The 17,160-nt window shown below is 42.8% G+C and overlaps 2 protein-coding genes across 3 annotated transcripts in view; one reads left to right on the forward strand and one right to left on the reverse strand.

Annotated features, from left to right (window-relative positions):
- klhl24a (kelch-like family member 24a) overlaps positions 1–11,282 on the reverse strand; it is a 30,438-nt gene extending 19,156 nt beyond the window's left edge. The window contains exons 1-4 of the mRNA XM_060834952.1: positions 11,049–11,282; positions 5,508–6,446; positions 4,429–4,613; positions 8–126 (exon numbers count right to left, since the gene is read on the reverse strand). Of these exons, the coding sequence (XP_060690935.1) occupies positions 8–126; positions 4,429–4,613; positions 5,508–6,427 (1,224 nt within the window). The 5' untranslated portion in view covers positions 6,428–6,446; positions 11,049–11,282. The remainder of the gene's footprint in view (positions 1–7; positions 127–4,428; positions 4,614–5,507; positions 6,447–11,048) is intronic.
- Positions 1–17,160, forward strand: part of klhl6 (kelch-like family member 6) — a 96,076-nt gene that overhangs the window by 5,466 nt on the left and 73,450 nt on the right. The gene's annotated exons all lie outside the window — the stretch shown is intronic.

Below are 17,160 nucleotides of genomic sequence, written 5' to 3' on the forward strand. Positions count from 1 at the left end.
CTGTTACCTTGCCAAGAAGGACAGCCATCTTGTGGCGCCATCTGCCTTTGTTTAAACAGGCCACTCGCATCCAGATGTTCAGCTGGGAGTTGTACATCCACACATCCCGGCTGTTGATTCTGCCACCTGTTCAAAACAAAGAGAGAAGTTAAACACCAGGCTTGAGGTTCATCTGGTCATGGAACGTGTACTACTTTTAATTTGTTTTTGAGTCTGTATTCTATGTCTAAGACCACAGACCTGAAATTAATGACAGGCCTTTGCCCGATTTTTAACATGTACATTCAGTTGAAATCTGGATTGCTGTTCATTACCCATGGAAAAGGTGAAGAAGCTGCTAAGAAACAATTCAAGAATTTTGTCCAGTTGCAAGTCGAGATTTAAAGTGGATTGCATTTTGAGCTGTATTGCCAGTAAGATGTACAGACTTCTTGAGAAAGGCCACCACCAAACGCCAGCAAACCAAGAAAAAAGTTTTAGAACCCTTCTGCAATCCACGGAAAAATCTTCAGACTGTTTGTCCCAGGCCTTGGTTTGACTTGAATGTGGAGCAGAATCTAGTGCAATCCATCACTGGAGGCAGCAAGAGCCATTAAGTAGCTGGAGTGATGGTATAAACAAACCCACGTCACCTTCCCACTTCCACCAGAATGAGGTTCCGAGCAGGAAAACCCAGGGTTTACCTTCCTATGCCTCTGCCAATTGAGCCTTTTAAGAGGCCACCCAAAGACTATGAGTGGGTCTGAGCCCAATGCTGCTGGCAGCTTCTCAGCTTGAGAGGTGGATCGTGCCCTCAGATAAAGGCAATTAGGCCTAATTCTTAGGGACTGGACATTAGGCAGGGGTATGCCCACTGTGCAGCTCTTCTGCCTTGCCATAGCAGAGAAGTTGCTCTCAATAAATTGACAAGGGACATCCAATGTGACTGCAACCATGGTAATCAATCCCACCCCATCCCTCCTCACTTGTCTGCAGTGTTGGCCATACCATCCTCCTCAAATGCCACTCCTCTTCTCATCTAACTGAGTGGGAATGCTGCTACCCAGTTCCACTTTCATCTATTTAGCTGTAGTCAGAAGATCATCTGCAATAGTTTCCTTTGCATCATGACCTTTGGTGTTTCCTTACGATGTCTCCTATCCGCCTCTTATTTATTACGCTAAATATGCTAGCCCTCACCCTATCACAGCTCCCCGTTGGTGACAGCATCCAAAAACACTTCAGGCTCTACACACACATATAATGGTAGCCATCCGCCGTATCTCACTAACACCTCTCTGAACCCATCCATTGTCTGTCTTGTTGTGTTGCATCTTTTGACATCCAGTGCTGGATCATCAGATTTCCACCAACAAATATCGTAAAGTCCAAAGCCATTGCCACAACCTTTGTTTCCTAGCCGCTGATCTCATCCCTCTCCCTGGCAACTGTCTTAGGTTGAACTAGACTGTTTGCAAACTCAGTGTCTAATTTGACCCCAAGATGAGCTTCAAATTACATATCCATTTTATTCTATCTTCACAGCTTCAAACGATTCCACCCAGCCCTCAGTTCATCAGTGATAGCCCTCATGGATATGCCCTCATCCATACTTTTGTTGCCTTGGGGCATGACTATTTCAATGTGCTGACTGACCATCCATCCTCCATTTGTATATGAGCATTCAAATTTCTGTTGCCTGAACCCTTGTTCGCCATTGCTGTTGTAGTGAAAGACCTACATTGGCTCCTGATTAAATAAAGCCTTGATTTGAAAATCAGAACAGAAGAATGTGCACTTAGGAGTATGATGTGGAGGTGCTGGTGTTGAACTGGGGTGGACAAAGTTAAAAATCACACAACACCAGATTATAGTCCAATAGGTTTATCTGGAAGTACTAGCTTTTGGAGCACTGTTCCTTCATCAGGTAGCTAGTTAGGCAGGATCATATGACACAGACTTTATAGCAAAAGATCACAGTGTCATGCCACTGAAATGATAATAATATTAACAAACCTAGATTGCTGTTAAGTCTTTCATCTTTCAGAACCGTTTCGGTTCATTAATATGCAAATCCCAGAGCTTCTTTTAAGTCACTTTCTCAAGATAACTTAAGGTTTTATTTAAAAAGTGACATCTCAGCTCAGACGATGCATTAAAGGTGTGAGGTTACAGTCTGTCTGTATCCCAATCTTGGGTCAGACTGGTTCTGGTAATGATCCTGCTTCCACAGCTACCTGATGAAGGATCAGTGCTCCAAAAGCTAGTGCTTCCAAATAAACCTGTTGGACTATAACTTGGTGTTGTGTCATATTTCACTTAGGAGTAGAAATAGGCCATTTGAGTCTTACAGTTTTACAGAAGATGGAGGCAGATCCAGTTGGGATCCTCTCCATGCCACTCCTCCCAAAAAACTTTTAATCCTTATTTTCAAACCCCTCATTGCCTGGCCATTGCCTACAGTCCCAACGCTCTCTGACGTTCAGATCCAGATACAGAGTCATGCAACACAGAAACAGACCCTTCAGCCCAACTCACCCATGTTGACCAGGTTTCTTTAACTGGACTAATTCCATTTCCCTGTGTTTGGCCCACATCCCTGTAAACCTTTCCTATCCAGGTACCTGTGAAAATGTCTTTTAAATGTTTGAATAAACTCACCCCTATCGCTTCCTCTGGCAGCTTGCTCCATACACGCACCACCTTCTGTGTGAAAAGATTGTCCCTCAGATCTCTTTTAAATCTACCCCCTCTCACCTTAATCCTATACCCTCTAGTTTTTGACTTCCCTACCCTGGGGAAACAAACAATCTTGACTATTCCCCTTATCTCTGCCCCTCATGATTTTATGAACGTCTTCAAGGTCAACTTCTTACGCTTTAAGTTAAAAAAAACTTCCAGCCTCTCATTATAACTAAAACCTTCTAGTCTCCCTAATATATACTGTAAATCTTTTTTTTGAAGCCATCATCTACCATGTCTGCCTTTGCCTTCAGCTCCCACTGGCTTAAGCTGTGGAATTCCTTCCCCACAACTCTCAGACTCTCTATCTTTTTTTCCCACCTTCAAAACTCTGCTCAAAACCTAGTGACCACTGTGGTCACCTAGTCTAATATTTCCTTGTGTCCTTCAGCAGCAGATTAATTTTGAAATAACACAGTTGTGATGCACCTTGAGTTGTTTTAACCACGTGAAAAGCACTACATGAATGCAATTTGCTGTTGGTCTGAAAACAGGAAGGAGGAAAAGGTCAGTTAAACTGGACAAAAATAAAAACAATGACTGGGAAGTGATCAGTAGGGTGAACTGCTTATGTCCTTTGTCAATCTCAGAAGAGGCCCCCAAGGCAAATTCAACAGTTTGTAACTTCAAAGTTCTCAAAAACTATTATGCAAAACAGACTGAGATTTTCTAATTGTTGACAACCACCAAAAGACTTCCTCCAAAATTTGAACTCCAAGATCATTGATCAAATGTGATCTCATAACTGCCACCTGGCAGTGATCCAAGTTTGCTTTTGATTATAAAGGCTAGATACAGAGAAGCTATTTAGTCTGATTGCAACAGGAAGAAATACCAAATTTCCCAGATCATAAGAGGCAATGGGATTTAAAAGGAAATGTTTTGGGAATAACCCTTGGATGATAAGATGCACTGCAATATTAGGTGACTTTTTTCAAGAGAAGTAATGCATGTTATCATCGCTGAATACATTAAGTTTGAAATTTGAGCTGGGTCATTTAGAGAAATAAAGAAGCATTTTCTCACTTAGAAGGTAGTCAGAATCTGGAACTTCCTAACCAAAGGGCCTTGGGTGCTGTGAAATTGCAACTTCCAGGCTGAGATCAATAGATCTTGCCAGCAAACTTGGCACATCTTTCATTTGAACTTTTTTTTTGGAGGTGGTTTGAAAGTTTGGAAATAGCAGTTTGTGGCATTATTGCCAGGTTAATGGATTCATTCAAAATCAGATACGCAAGACCTTTGGTGACAGAGGCTGGAGACAACAGCTATTTAATGATAACAGATTTAAATTCAAAATGTGCTCCACAAGTTCCGTTGTGGTACATCTCATAAGATCAAACCTCAAAACACTATTTACTACTGACCAAGCCAGTCCCAGAGTGTGAAAGGTCAGTGTCTGACCCATTGTCCCAGTCAGTCCCAGAGTGTGAAAGGCCAGTGTCTGACCCACTGTCCCAGTCAGTCCCAGAGTGTGAAAGGACAGTGTCTGACCCACTGTCCCAGTCAGTCCCAGAGTGTGAAAGGACAGTGCCTGACCCACTGTCCCAGTCAGTCCCAGAGTGTGAAAGGACAGTGTCTGACACACTGTCCCAGCCGGTCCCAGTGTGTGAAAGGACAGTGTCTGACCCACTCCTCCAGGCAGTCCCAGAGTGTGAAAGGACAGTGTCTGACCCACTTAATCTCGGTGTCCATGGGTTCTCTTACCTGACACAAGGATATCATTCCTCAGGGCACAAACAGCATACTCAGATTTGGTGAATTCTGGGAGTTTGGCAAGCGACTTCCACTCTCCGGTCATTGGGTCATAGCATTCGGTGTAAGGGAGATTGAAGCCTCCCACTCGCTCACAGCCTCCCACCACCACAATTACTTCGGAGTAACCTGTGGACCTGGGGTTGGTGGGGTAAGAGGAGGTGAAAACAGAAAGGCATTGTGGGTATTGGCATTGGATAGCAAAATACTACAAAACACTGACTCGTCAAATGTGGCTATGCATCTGCTGTCCTGTATCTAAGGGTTTTTGATGCATCTTGGAACCAATAGTGAGCCAGGCGTCATGTCCTTTGGCAAAGTTACTATGGCAACAGATAGAACTGAGGAACATGATCTCGAACCTTGTTATAATCTCAACTACAAGTCGAAGTTGTTCCATACCAGAACGCTCATCAACCTTCAGGGATATTAAATTGACCAAACTTGCTCCTCATTTCATTGAAATGATATGGAGGAGCCAGTGTTGGACTGAGGTGGATAAATTTGAAAATCACGCAACACCAGGTTATAGTCCAACAGGTAGCTACTTGATGAAGGAACAGTTGTCGGAAACCTCGTGCTTCCAAATAAACCTGTTGGACTATAATCTGATGTTGTGTGATTTTTAACTATCGCCTTGAGAGACAGTCCTGTCCTGTCAAACTTATGTGACTTATGTGGACTGAAAGAGTCAGGGTTCAAGATGTGGGCATTCCCATTAGGAGATCCTGTAAACAATCCTGGCCCAATTCTGAGCCAAGGCCTAAGAGGCTTTTGCCATATTGCAACCAGCCAATAAGGGTTGCCTGATTAGCGTGGACATTATTATTCATAACCAGGACTGACATGGTCTAACTACATAGGTCTCTGTGCTGCCACCTGCCATCCACTGCCACCAGTACGTTCAGGTGTCATCCCTCACCTAACAAGTGGCAATCCAAATACTTCTGTCATGGTTAGGTCTCTGATCAGTTTAGTAAAATGCAGGACAGAGTGACTTTTCAAAGAAGGCTTTTGCTTCCCCCACTCACCTACGAGGCCTTGTCCGTGGTGACATCATCTCATTGCCAAGGACGTGGTACCTCCGAGCCTCATGCAGCAGTTGGTAACACTCAGGAGAGCTCTGGATTAGCTGGTTCCCCTCCACCGTCTGTACAAAGTAATTGGGGTGCAGTAGGGGAAGCCTGACATGAGTCAGCAGCTCTTTCAACATGGGCCTCCTGCGGTCAATGTCATGATATACCCAACGTATCACGGACTCGTACACCGTTTCCTCCTTGCTGACGACCAGATCATCACTGGAGACATAGTCGATGAGCTCATCCTTCTCCAGTCCCAGGAACTCCTCATGCAGGGCAACCTCGGAGAACGTCTGCAGGCCAAAGCATCTGCACTTGGAGTGCAGCACCTTCAAGGAGTGTGTGTCTGCAAACTTCTGGATCCCCAGGCAATTGCAGGGGTCAAGCTGCTCCTCCAGGAACTTGGCGCAGGCATCACGGATGGCGTTGATCTGGAAGAGGCTGGAGGTCTCAAACAGGTATTGCACATTGTCCGTGGTGATCCTCACCTTTCCCGTATAGACATACTGCAGAAACTGGTCCATGGCATCAGCAAAGATGCCGTTGATCTCCACCAACATCTCCCGGCTCTCACGGTGGTCATTGCAGAACATGGCCCTGAAGTAGCTGCTGCAGGAAGACAGGATGGCGCGGTGGCAAGGAAACTCACGGCCCTCCACACAGATGACCACGTCAGTGAAGAGACGACTGGCTCTGAACTCATTCAGCAATTCGAGGATGCTCTCAGCATGAGATGGGCCTGAAGAGAAATCAAAAATGTCTTGATTCACCACGGGCTTTTGGTCCACTTCAAAGACTTTGCGTTTGCTGAGAGGTGAGTCACGGAAATGGTTATCATCCCTGTTAATGCGTCGTCCCAGAATCAGCACCATGGCTACGTCTGACCACTCACTGCAATGAGACAATACTGTATTAGTCTGAGTAGGAGAGGCAAATTCAATTAAAACTCTAATGTTAATATTTACACAATAAGGATATTATTCCTCCACTTCTTGTGTCCTGGGTCACGGGTAATATGATCAGGAATATAGAGGGAGTAAGACCAGTATAAAGGACAATGTTATTAAGACTAATTGAGTAGTATAATACATATGTTTACCTTACACTACACAAAGAACAACAATTATTCCAAGACAGGAAGATTATTAAAATGACAAGAAGGATAGTAATTTTTCAGGTGCAATACCTTACACCTTGATGGCAACGGCTATCAATCTCACCTCACCTCACCTCTGCAATTCAGCTCTTTTGTTCCAGGTTTGAACCAAAGCTGTAATAGCCCTGCAGAACCCAAACTGGGCATCACTGACCAAGTTATTGCTGTTTGATAGTTCTGTTGATGAAACCTTCCATCCCATTACAATGATTGAGAGTAGGCTGATGGGGTAATTAGGTGGATGCATTTGTTCTGTGTTTTGGACACACCTGGGCAATTTTCCACATTGTCACGTAGCTGCCAATGTTGCAACTGCACTGGAACAGCTTGGCTACAGGAGTGGCAAATTCCGAAGCATGTCTTGAATATTAATTTGGGAGAGACTGATCTGCTATTGGGTACAATCCAAGAGAGTACTCTCTATTGGATTGTGGAAATGGCCTGATTTCCGATTGGTTAAGGTGCAGGATGGACTGATTCCCTATTGGGTATAGTTTGGGAGGAACTGATTCCTGATTGAGTGCACTGTGGGAAGGATTGATTCTTGATTAGGTACTGTGTGGAAGGGACTCATTTCCCGCTGGGCACAGTGTGGGAAGGATTGATTTCCATTGAGGTTCAGTATGAGTGATATCGATTGCCCATTGGGTACAGTGCTGGACTGATTCTCCACTGGAACACCACAGCACATTCCTCGCTGTGATGAGTGTATTTTCCTCCTTATACCTTTGATAGCAGCTGTACAAGTGAACTGAGCAGATTGCTGCTGCTGCTTGCCTTCTTGAATCTGTATCTGACCATCACATCCAGGGAACCACAACTGGGTTCCCATTCACTGTTAATATATTCTGCAAACAATGACTCACAGATTTATGGTTGAAGAGTGTTGTGCTGGAAAAGCACAGCCAGTCAAGCAGCACCCAAGGAACAGGAGAATCGACTCTCCTGCTCCTTTGATGCTGCCTGACCGGCTGTGTTTTTCCAGCACCACACTCTTCAACTTTGATCTCCAGCATCTGCAATCCTCACTTTCTCCTTATGGGGCAGCATTGTCCAACATCCTGATTTAGTTTTTATGGTCAGGCTCTCATTCCAGTAGCAGGAACACTTGGGAGTCCTGACCCTGCATTGTAGCAGCATGGGGGACCCATTACAGTTTCCAAAACAGAAGTCATTAGTTTCACTGGAATAGGTTTGCCTTCAAGTAGAGGCTTTGCACAAGCAGCAGACAAGAGACAGACACACAGAACTAATTTAAAAGTCAATCGGTCGCCTTCGTTGGGCTTGCTATCACCTTTTAAATGGACGTGGAGGGGGCATCAGTGGTTCAAGCAGCCATTCCTGTGTGGCTTCACCTATTTCTGATGTGTACTTTGTATTATGCGCATTGAATCCATGCCATAATTCAATTATCGATTTGGTTCTACCCAGGATGCTCTTAGCTGTTCAACAATATCAGCCAAGCTGTTTTCATTGATTGAAACAGTCTTCATTTATGCTTTTTTATATTGTGAAACTGTATGATTATTTAATGGATTACTCCACTCTATTATGGGATGTTACCTACAAGTATTACTTTATTTAAAAGGAATGTATGCATTTGTACTGGAGGTGGGGTTTATTCTGTTGCAATCAGTCCCCAGAAAAAGGAAAATAACAAGGATGTTTCGAAACAGGAAATAAACTTCCAAACAATGTACCATAATAAATGAAGAACCAGTAGAATACTTGTTTACACTTACTTAAATTAATTACTAGGGTGTGACTTATAGCCCAGGATCTACAATGGTGCGGTGTATAGTTTGGCAGTCTTTTGTTGTTTCAGTTAAAATTATGGTGATATGTACAAAAGTATGTAATTTAGTTGCCCTAATTTGTTTCTAGTGACATGCAGTTACTTGATATTATAACCACAACATCAATCAAACCAGGAACAGATCAGATGATATATGCACAAATATAACTACACACAGAACGATTCACACAAAACTATACACAAACATAACTACACACAAAACTACACACACAACTGTATACAAAACTACACAAGGCACAAGCCACACAAACACACACAGATACATACACAAAAATATACACTCAGATAACTCACTAAACTACATGTAAACTTAACTACATGCTGAACTACAGACAATTATACAAACATAACTACATCTAAGCCTGTACACCATCTATAAGGCACAAGTCAGGAGTGGCATGGAATACTCCCCATTTGCCTGAATAAATGCAGCTCCAACAACATTCAAGAAGCTTGACACCATCCAGGACAAAGCAGCCCACTTGACTGGCATCACATGCACCCTTTTAATATTCACATCCTTCTCCACTGGCATGCAGTGGCAGCAATGTTTACTATCTACAAGATGCACTGCAAAAATTCATCAAGGTTTCTTCAACAAAACCTTCCAAATACACAAATACCACCATTGATAAGAGCAAGACCAGCAGATACATTGGAACACCACCACTTGCAAGTGCCCCCACCCCCTCCAAACTACTCACTATTCTGATTTGGAAACATATCACCATTCCTAAGGTTGTGGGCTCAAAATATCAGAACTCCCTCCCTAATGTGGTTGTGAGTGTTGCTACACCATATGGACTGTAGCAGTTCAAGATGGCAGCTCAACACCTACTTCTCCAGGGCAACTAGGGATGGGCAATAAATGCTGGGGGTCTGGTCAGCTATGGCCACATTCTACGACCTAACAAAAATATCTGCATACAGAACCACATACGGAATGACACGCAAACACAATTCTACACAGACCTATGTACATTAAAAACCCACACATAAGTGTAACATCAATAAGATCACACACACAACACATGCACAAACATATTTACAGGCTACACACAGTCCACACAAACATGACTACATACATAGAACTATCATGACCATGACATAAACAGAACTGCATTTAACTATAATTGCACAGGCTCCTTTATGGATTATACATAGGAACAAGTTTATGACAAGATTAGTCCAACATTTCATGGATATGTCATTCCAAGGCTGGTGTATGTGTGGGATTTTGTTGGTGTTTCGCTTATGTTTGGGTTTTTATGTACATAGTTCTGTGTAGAGTTATGTTTGTGTTCATGTCAGGCACGGCTTCCTAAAATGTTGAGCACCATATTTACATTCACTGTGCATTTAGCACACCCCCAAGATTTGTCAATCTCGCCGACACTGAGAATTAAGTCAGCGAGGAGAACGATGGGGAAACCTGGACAGTACACCTCCCTGACTTTCAGGGTTACTGTCACCCCATTGCAACTCAGTGTTTGGTTCTCGGTGAGGGGCAAAAATAGGAACGCATTTCCTTTTTTTATGTCCTTCAACACTGACAGCCCTCGCAACAAAATGATCCTCACAACAAAACCTAAGCCGGTTTTGAGAGGCTGCGAGAGATTCGCCAAGGATCTGTAGTGTTCCTGGGACATATGAACTCAAGGCTCAGCTGATACCAGGCTGCAACAAGGCATCAGCTGTTTGGGAGAACTCTCGTCAGCAAAAGATATGCAAACACAAAAAAAAACCATCACATCCGCCTGGAAACTCAGAGTCAGCTGGTAAACAAGCGGCAATGTAAGTTGCAGCAGAGACGACGCGCCCTCTCTTGATCACAGCCGGAACGCCACCGGCTGCATTCGCTTTGTTATTGTTTTTAAAAACGATCGCGTTCATAAACCTACTGATACTTTCAAAATAAAAAAAATGAGACGGATTATTGAGTGAAGAACTGTGCTCCTGGGTGCTAGCCCCTCCCGCATGGTTTAATCCACCCCGGCGTTTGTGTTATTCTATTTAAAGTGTTCTTCCACACAATGTAAACAAACGCACCCGATCACATGGAAGCGACAATAAACATTCGGCGTTAGCACCATCTTTACTGTCTGTCCTATGTCTTTCCTGCCAGAATGTAGACAGATAAACAATATGCTCCGCTCTCAACCCTCACTTCCAGTGACACGTCCAAGCAGTTACCAGGACAGGCATCTTCCAGGTTTTAAGAACCAGAGGTTATTCTCTCTCTTTCTCACCGGGAATCAATCCAAACAGGATTAACATTCCAACTTCGAAGATCCGGCAAACTGTTAAACAATTCACGTCTGTTCCTCTTTTTTTTGTGAGAATCGAGTTTTTATGCATTACAGAGAAAGAGAGAGAGAAAAAAAATCCATCTTTATCTCTGCAATCACCAACTATCCTCTCCCTTTTATGACTCAAAACACCCGTTTTGCAACATGTATTGTAACAGTTCACTCACTTGTAGATATCAGGCGTAAATCTGTAAATAATATTCTTTCCTTACCGAGTTTAAAGAAACGATGTTCTGTCCCCAGCAGAGTCTGATAAATTTCCTCTTGAATTTCCTGGTGCTTAGCTATTGATTTAACGGAAATGTAAATCCTCTTTGCTCACAGATGGTTCCACTCTGTATGGTTTTGTTTTCCCCACTTGCTCTCTGTTTGGTGTTGGCACAATTTACTGCCGTTTCCAATGTCACAGCCACTTATAAATCAATACCCCTCTCCCATTCCCTCCTCTCACTCTCACTCTGAACAAAGGGCACCAACATCAGCACCTTCAGATTGCATCAGCAAGCTCAGGCTGGGAGTTGTAGTTTTCCACAATGAGTACCGCCCCCGACTTTTCCGTGTCCGGCTGGAGCTGGACAAAAAAGACTACAATTCCCAGGGAGCCTGTGGGCTGGCAGGTAAACCTGTTTCCCTCGCTCTCCCTCTCCACAGACACAATGAGCTGTTAGGCAGTTGTCAGTATTGTCTGGACTCAAACACGAGGAAATGGAATCGCTTCTGCAAAGTAAGCTGTCGCCAATTGCAAAACAAAAAAAACAAGGAAAAACAACCATTCTTTCAGATTTCCAAAACGAAAAGAATGCGGCCGTAGCGTTCGAAGTTAAAAGTAGCCAGGGAAATGAAGACTGGAAACTGGTGTTCCACAAGGGCCTGTTGCTTACAATTTGCCTTAACGATTTGGATTTAGAAATTATAAGCACTGTGTCTAAATTTGTGGATGACACCAAATTAGGGGAGAATTATTATTACAGAGGAGCTCTGTGACACCAGGAAACTTGTGCATTGTGCAAACAGTTGGCAAATGAAGTTCAACACAGATAAATGCGAGATAGTACATTTTGCTGGGAAGAACAGAGAGACCCCTTAGAATGTGCAGGTTGAAATGGATAGAGGAGCAGAGGGATCTCTGACAAAGGCTGTGCCATAAGTTAACAAGACCATACAAAAAGCAAACCAAGCACAATACTTTATCTGTAGAGGAATAGATTTGAAAGTTCGGGAATTTATCCCAAGCATAAATTGAGCCCTGGTGAGAACATACACAGGCAGCATGTGACCCTGGCTAATTGATGAAAATGGTATGGACGCACTGAAGAGGATTCAGACAAGCCAGACACTGGAAATGTGTGGGTATGCAAATCAGGAAAGGATTCACAGGTTGGGTCACTTTGAAAAATAACTGCCGTTAGGTGACCCAGAGATCCTTAAAATAATGAAAGCTTTGCCCAGAGTGGATGCAGAGAGAATGTTTCCTCTTATTGGGTACACAATAACAACAAATCCAGTAGGGAGTTTGCACAAAACTTCATTTCCCCAAACAGTGGCAAGAAAATGAACTTTGTGACCATTTGTTAGTGGTTGAAATGAACTGCATTGATGCATTTATGGACAAACAAATAAGAGGGGGAGAGAATGGAGGGATAGAAGTGTTGATTGAGCTGGAGATGGATGGGCTAAATGGCCTATTTCTGTTATATGACATTTTAGAGTATGCTGGCCCCTGGAGCTCAGAGCAGCAACATTGTGGCATTCGGTAGCTGCCTGTTCAGTAACTGTTTGGCAAGACCTGGCCCTGTATTTCCCAGTGGTTACCTCTGAATGTATGAAATTGAACAAACTGATGGTACAAAGATAGAATCGATCTACAGAAAATGAAGATGTTCTTTCCAAAGCATTTTAACACAATGCATTACGCAGCATGACCTTTTGATGAGTCAATGCAATGTTTATATAACTGTGATGAAATGTGCAAAAGGCCACTCCCATTGGATTTCTACAGGGGATTGCTGCAATCAACTAGTTCTACTGTTCATGAGGTCCTCTTGAAAGCAACACAGAAGTTGAAAATGGGACTACAATTGCAAATTAACATCTTGAAAAGGAGTGCAGAATGTAGTATTTTTCAGCTTAATTGTCCTGTGGTGGAAGACAGGCAGTATGGGAAAGAAAGACTGCCCACTCTTCCATCAAAGTGGGATGAGACAAGAAACTCTGAATTTAATGAGTTTTACTTTGAATGTTGTAAGTATGTGGAAAAATCATGCAAGAGTTAATGGGAGGCTGGGGTATACGACCTAAAACAATGCAGGATAGGTGCACGGAAAATAATTCTGAGTTTTGGTCAGATATACACTAGAATAGAAGAACCTATACTTTTGAAGGTGTATGCAGGATCACTACACTGCAGAGCCTCTGTAAAAGTGATGTAAAGTGCAGCTGACAAAGTGGTCTTGATAAAGCTATTGTCTCTAGCAGGGACTGGTCAGTATTTGAACCTGAAACAGGTTTACAATGGAAGTAGTAACCCTTTCTGACATAAGGATAGACACAAGAGAAGAATTTGCCACAGAATGTACTAAGATGTTTTATGTATAAATTAACCAAGTTTACTTTGGACATTTATCAAGCTCTGCCTAACCAAACCATTAATAGATGTATGAGCGCTAAATGATTTTGTAGCATTTGGACGATAAGCAATTATATATCCAATGTTCTTTGTCATTGTTTTAGAGACTGCACAAACTTAATAAATACTATGCATTTAGTTTTTTTTAATGCAATGAAAACTCATGTTTTCACTTTCAGTCCAATCTTGGAAAAAGTTGGATGCTGTGTAATAGTTTTCATCACAGTTATATAAACATTGCATTGACTCATCAAAAGGTCATGCTGCGTAATGCATTGTGTTAAAATGCTTTGGAAAGAACATCTTCATTTTCTGTAGATCGATTCTATCTTTGTACCATCAGTTTGTTCAATTTCACCATAGCTTTCGTGGGGCAATTGGATACCAAGGTGCCCTTGTCCATCAACATTTTCCAATCCATCACGATTTTAAAAATACATTGCCATTCTTTACACTTATTCATGTAATACTGCAACTGCCATGTATTTGCCAACTCATTCAGCTTGTGGGCATACCAACTGAGTGGTGTAATGAATCAGATGTGAAGGCCAAATACTGCAGATGTTGGGGTTCTGAATTACAACAGAAAGTGCTAGAGAAACTCAGAAGGTCTGGTACTTCTGTGGAAAGAGAATACATAGTTACTATTTTGAATCCAAAATAAGCAGATCTCAAGAAGAGTCATATTGGACTTAAAATATTAACTGTTTCTGGTTCAACCGAAGTGTTATATCTGACTGGAAATGTTAACATTGGGCTGAGTTTTATGAGAAATTAGCTAAGTCATTTTAAATGCATTTCATGAAGGATTTATTAGCCAAGAGACCCTGGTGGGTTTTCCCATAGTATTTCTCAAAATTCACTTCATTAACAATGTGCCATGCCAATGTGGTTCCCCTCTTGTCCGTTGCTGGCCCAATTCTGCCAGCTGTTGTGAATGAAGATATTCACCATTACCAGACTCCATATTTAAAAGGCCATTGTGCACTTGGTCAACCTTTGGCAGTCCAAAGCTGCCCAGTTCATGGCATTGGCTTTGTTTCTGCGCTAAAAGGTAATTCAGGTTAGAGGCAGTGTGAGCCTGTTAGTAAGTCTGAGAGGTCAAAGCGCAAAAGGGCAGTGCAAATGAGGGCAAGGCAAAGATGCAGAAAGATGTGTGAGTGAACAGACCTAAGTCCCTTGTCCAGTCTGTGAAATAGTCTCCTGTCCCCACATGCAAAGTGTCCTTGCAGCAGTGTTGCAATGAAAAATGCCAATGTACTCCAAACTCCTGCATTAGAGTGCAGATTGGTATCATAAATAGATCAGAGATGTACCAGAGGGTGGTGGTGACTAGTGTCCAGTATGGAAGTCCTCAGGAGCAGGCGGTGAGCTTGAGTCACAAGCTGCTTGCTCCGACTTTCATCTCAGGAATTCTGGGAGTCCAGTGTGTGGGAGGATCGAAGATTGCATACTAATGGTTACTAACTGGATGATGATGAGCAATAATCCATACTAATAGCCTCTCATTGCTCACAAGCATGAATTTCACCTTAGTTGGAAAATGTAATGTTAAGAAGGGCCTCACTGGGCAACTCACCTAATCTTCCCAAATTTCTTACTATAGTCTATGTCACTCAGAGGCTGGAAGATTCCACATTTTGCTTCTGTTACCAGAGACGGCACCAGCACTGCTGAGTTACTTGAGAACTTTTTTTTTCAAATGTTGCTATTACCCTTTCACACTTCAGAACTGGCTGGGACAGTGGGTTAAATTTTAATATTTCACAGTGCATTTTTAACCCATAATGTACCTGACTCCATTGTATTTGCGACAGTATAGAAAATGCTGTATTCTGTACCTGACTCTGCTTGAGTGATAGATTTGAATTGGAGCTTGTGATGTCATTATTAGACTTTATAACTTTTTAATGCCCCAGTCTTTTAATTTCTAATTTTGAGTATAATCTTAGGGAGAAGGTTCTGGCATCAATTAAGGGTTGGTAGCAAACTACACTGTGTGCTGGAGGGATAGTTTATGTGGAAGTCATCAGCATACAGAAAACAATAAGAGGAAAATATCTGTCAACAGCCAGTATTCCAGGCCCTCTTGTTGGAACTGGTGGAGATCTTAACTCAATGCTTGTCTGAGGCAAAACATATAAATTATTTCAGAGAAACCAACTTACATTGCAGGCAGCACAGAATCTTTCGTATTTCGTCATCAGGTGAATGCCTACATTGTACTTTTGTAACACAAATTTATATTTAGTGGCTTCATACCCTGGCCTGTGTTAGCTTTGATGCTGCATCTTTGATTGGTAAAGTGCAAATTTATCTCTCTCTCTCTCTCTCTCGTCAATGTTCTCCTCTTCTCCAGTTGCTGGTCTCCCTCTATGACAGAGTTTCACTGACATCAGTTGGTTCTATTGCTTGCTCTTCCACATATCTATTATGTACGAACCGACGTAATGATTGTTTGCAAGTTATTTGATTTTCAGTCAAACCTACTCCCTCACCCAACACAAGCTGTCACGTCGGTCATCTACCAGTCATTTCCAATCACAACACCGGAAAAATTCAACAACAACAGACAGGGATGTTGCACAATAGCCTTGGAGCCTGTTTGGCTAAAAGTCAAAAGTATGAGATGTGATCACTGCAGGGGGAAGCAATAATAAATCATTATGCTCACAATTCTATTTTAACAAAGGCCCACAACAGGTAAGAAGATTACTGTAGGAATGAATTCAACTCGATCCTGAAACAGCAAGTGATTAGAATCATAGAGTCACAGAGATGTGCAGCATGGAAACAGACCCTTAGGTCCAACTCGTCCATATCGACCAGCTATCCGAACCTACTCGAGTCCCATTTGCCAGCACCTGGCCCATATCCCTTTAAACCCTTCCTAATCATGTACCCATGCAGATGACTTTTGAATGTTGTAATTGTACCAGCCTGTACCACTTCCTCTGGCAGCTCACTCCATCCACACACCTTCCTCTGTGTGAAAAAGTTGTCCCCTAGGTCCCTTTTAAATTTTTCCCTTCTCACTCTAAACCTATGCTCTCTAGTTCTGGACTTGCCCACCCTGGGGAAAGGACCTTGTCTATTTACCCTATCCATGCTCCTCATGATTTTGTACAAACCTCGCGACTTTTGAGAAGATTTGTAGCTCACATTGATGATATGTATGTGTAAACCTCTATAAGAAAGAAAATATTGCAAGCTGGAGGCCGTAGTGCAAAAGGCAGACAGAAGGAGAGAGGTTCTCTTTCCTCAGGGTTCAGCAAGCCATCCAGAGAGGTAGAAGGATCAGCCATAGTGGTTGATTCCACCAATGTAGCCCTAAAGAATTAGATGCAGTGTCTGGAGAAGTTCATTGGCCACGCATAAGTAATTATGTGGGCAGTACATAAGTGGCTAGCACTGCTGCCTCAGAGTGCCAGGGATTTGGGTTCAATACCACCCTCTTGTGACTCTGTGGAGTTTGCACATTCTCCATGTGCCTGCTTGGGATTCTTCCAGGTGCTCCAGTTTCTTCCCACAGTCCAAAGATTTGCAAGTTAGGTGGATTGGCCATGGTATAGTGTCCAAGGATGTGCATGTTAGGTGGGTTAGCCAAGGGGTGTGCAGGGAGAGGGGAGGCGGATGGGTGTGGGCGGGCTGCTCTTTGAACAGTTAGTGTTGATTTAATGGGCCAAGTGGTCTGCTTC

The sequence above is a fragment of the Hemiscyllium ocellatum genome, chromosome 13, assembly GCF_020745735.1.
Source record: "Hemiscyllium ocellatum isolate sHemOce1 chromosome 13, sHemOce1.pat.X.cur, whole genome shotgun sequence".
Lineage (NCBI taxonomy): Eukaryota > Metazoa > Chordata > Chondrichthyes > Orectolobiformes > Hemiscylliidae > Hemiscyllium > Hemiscyllium ocellatum.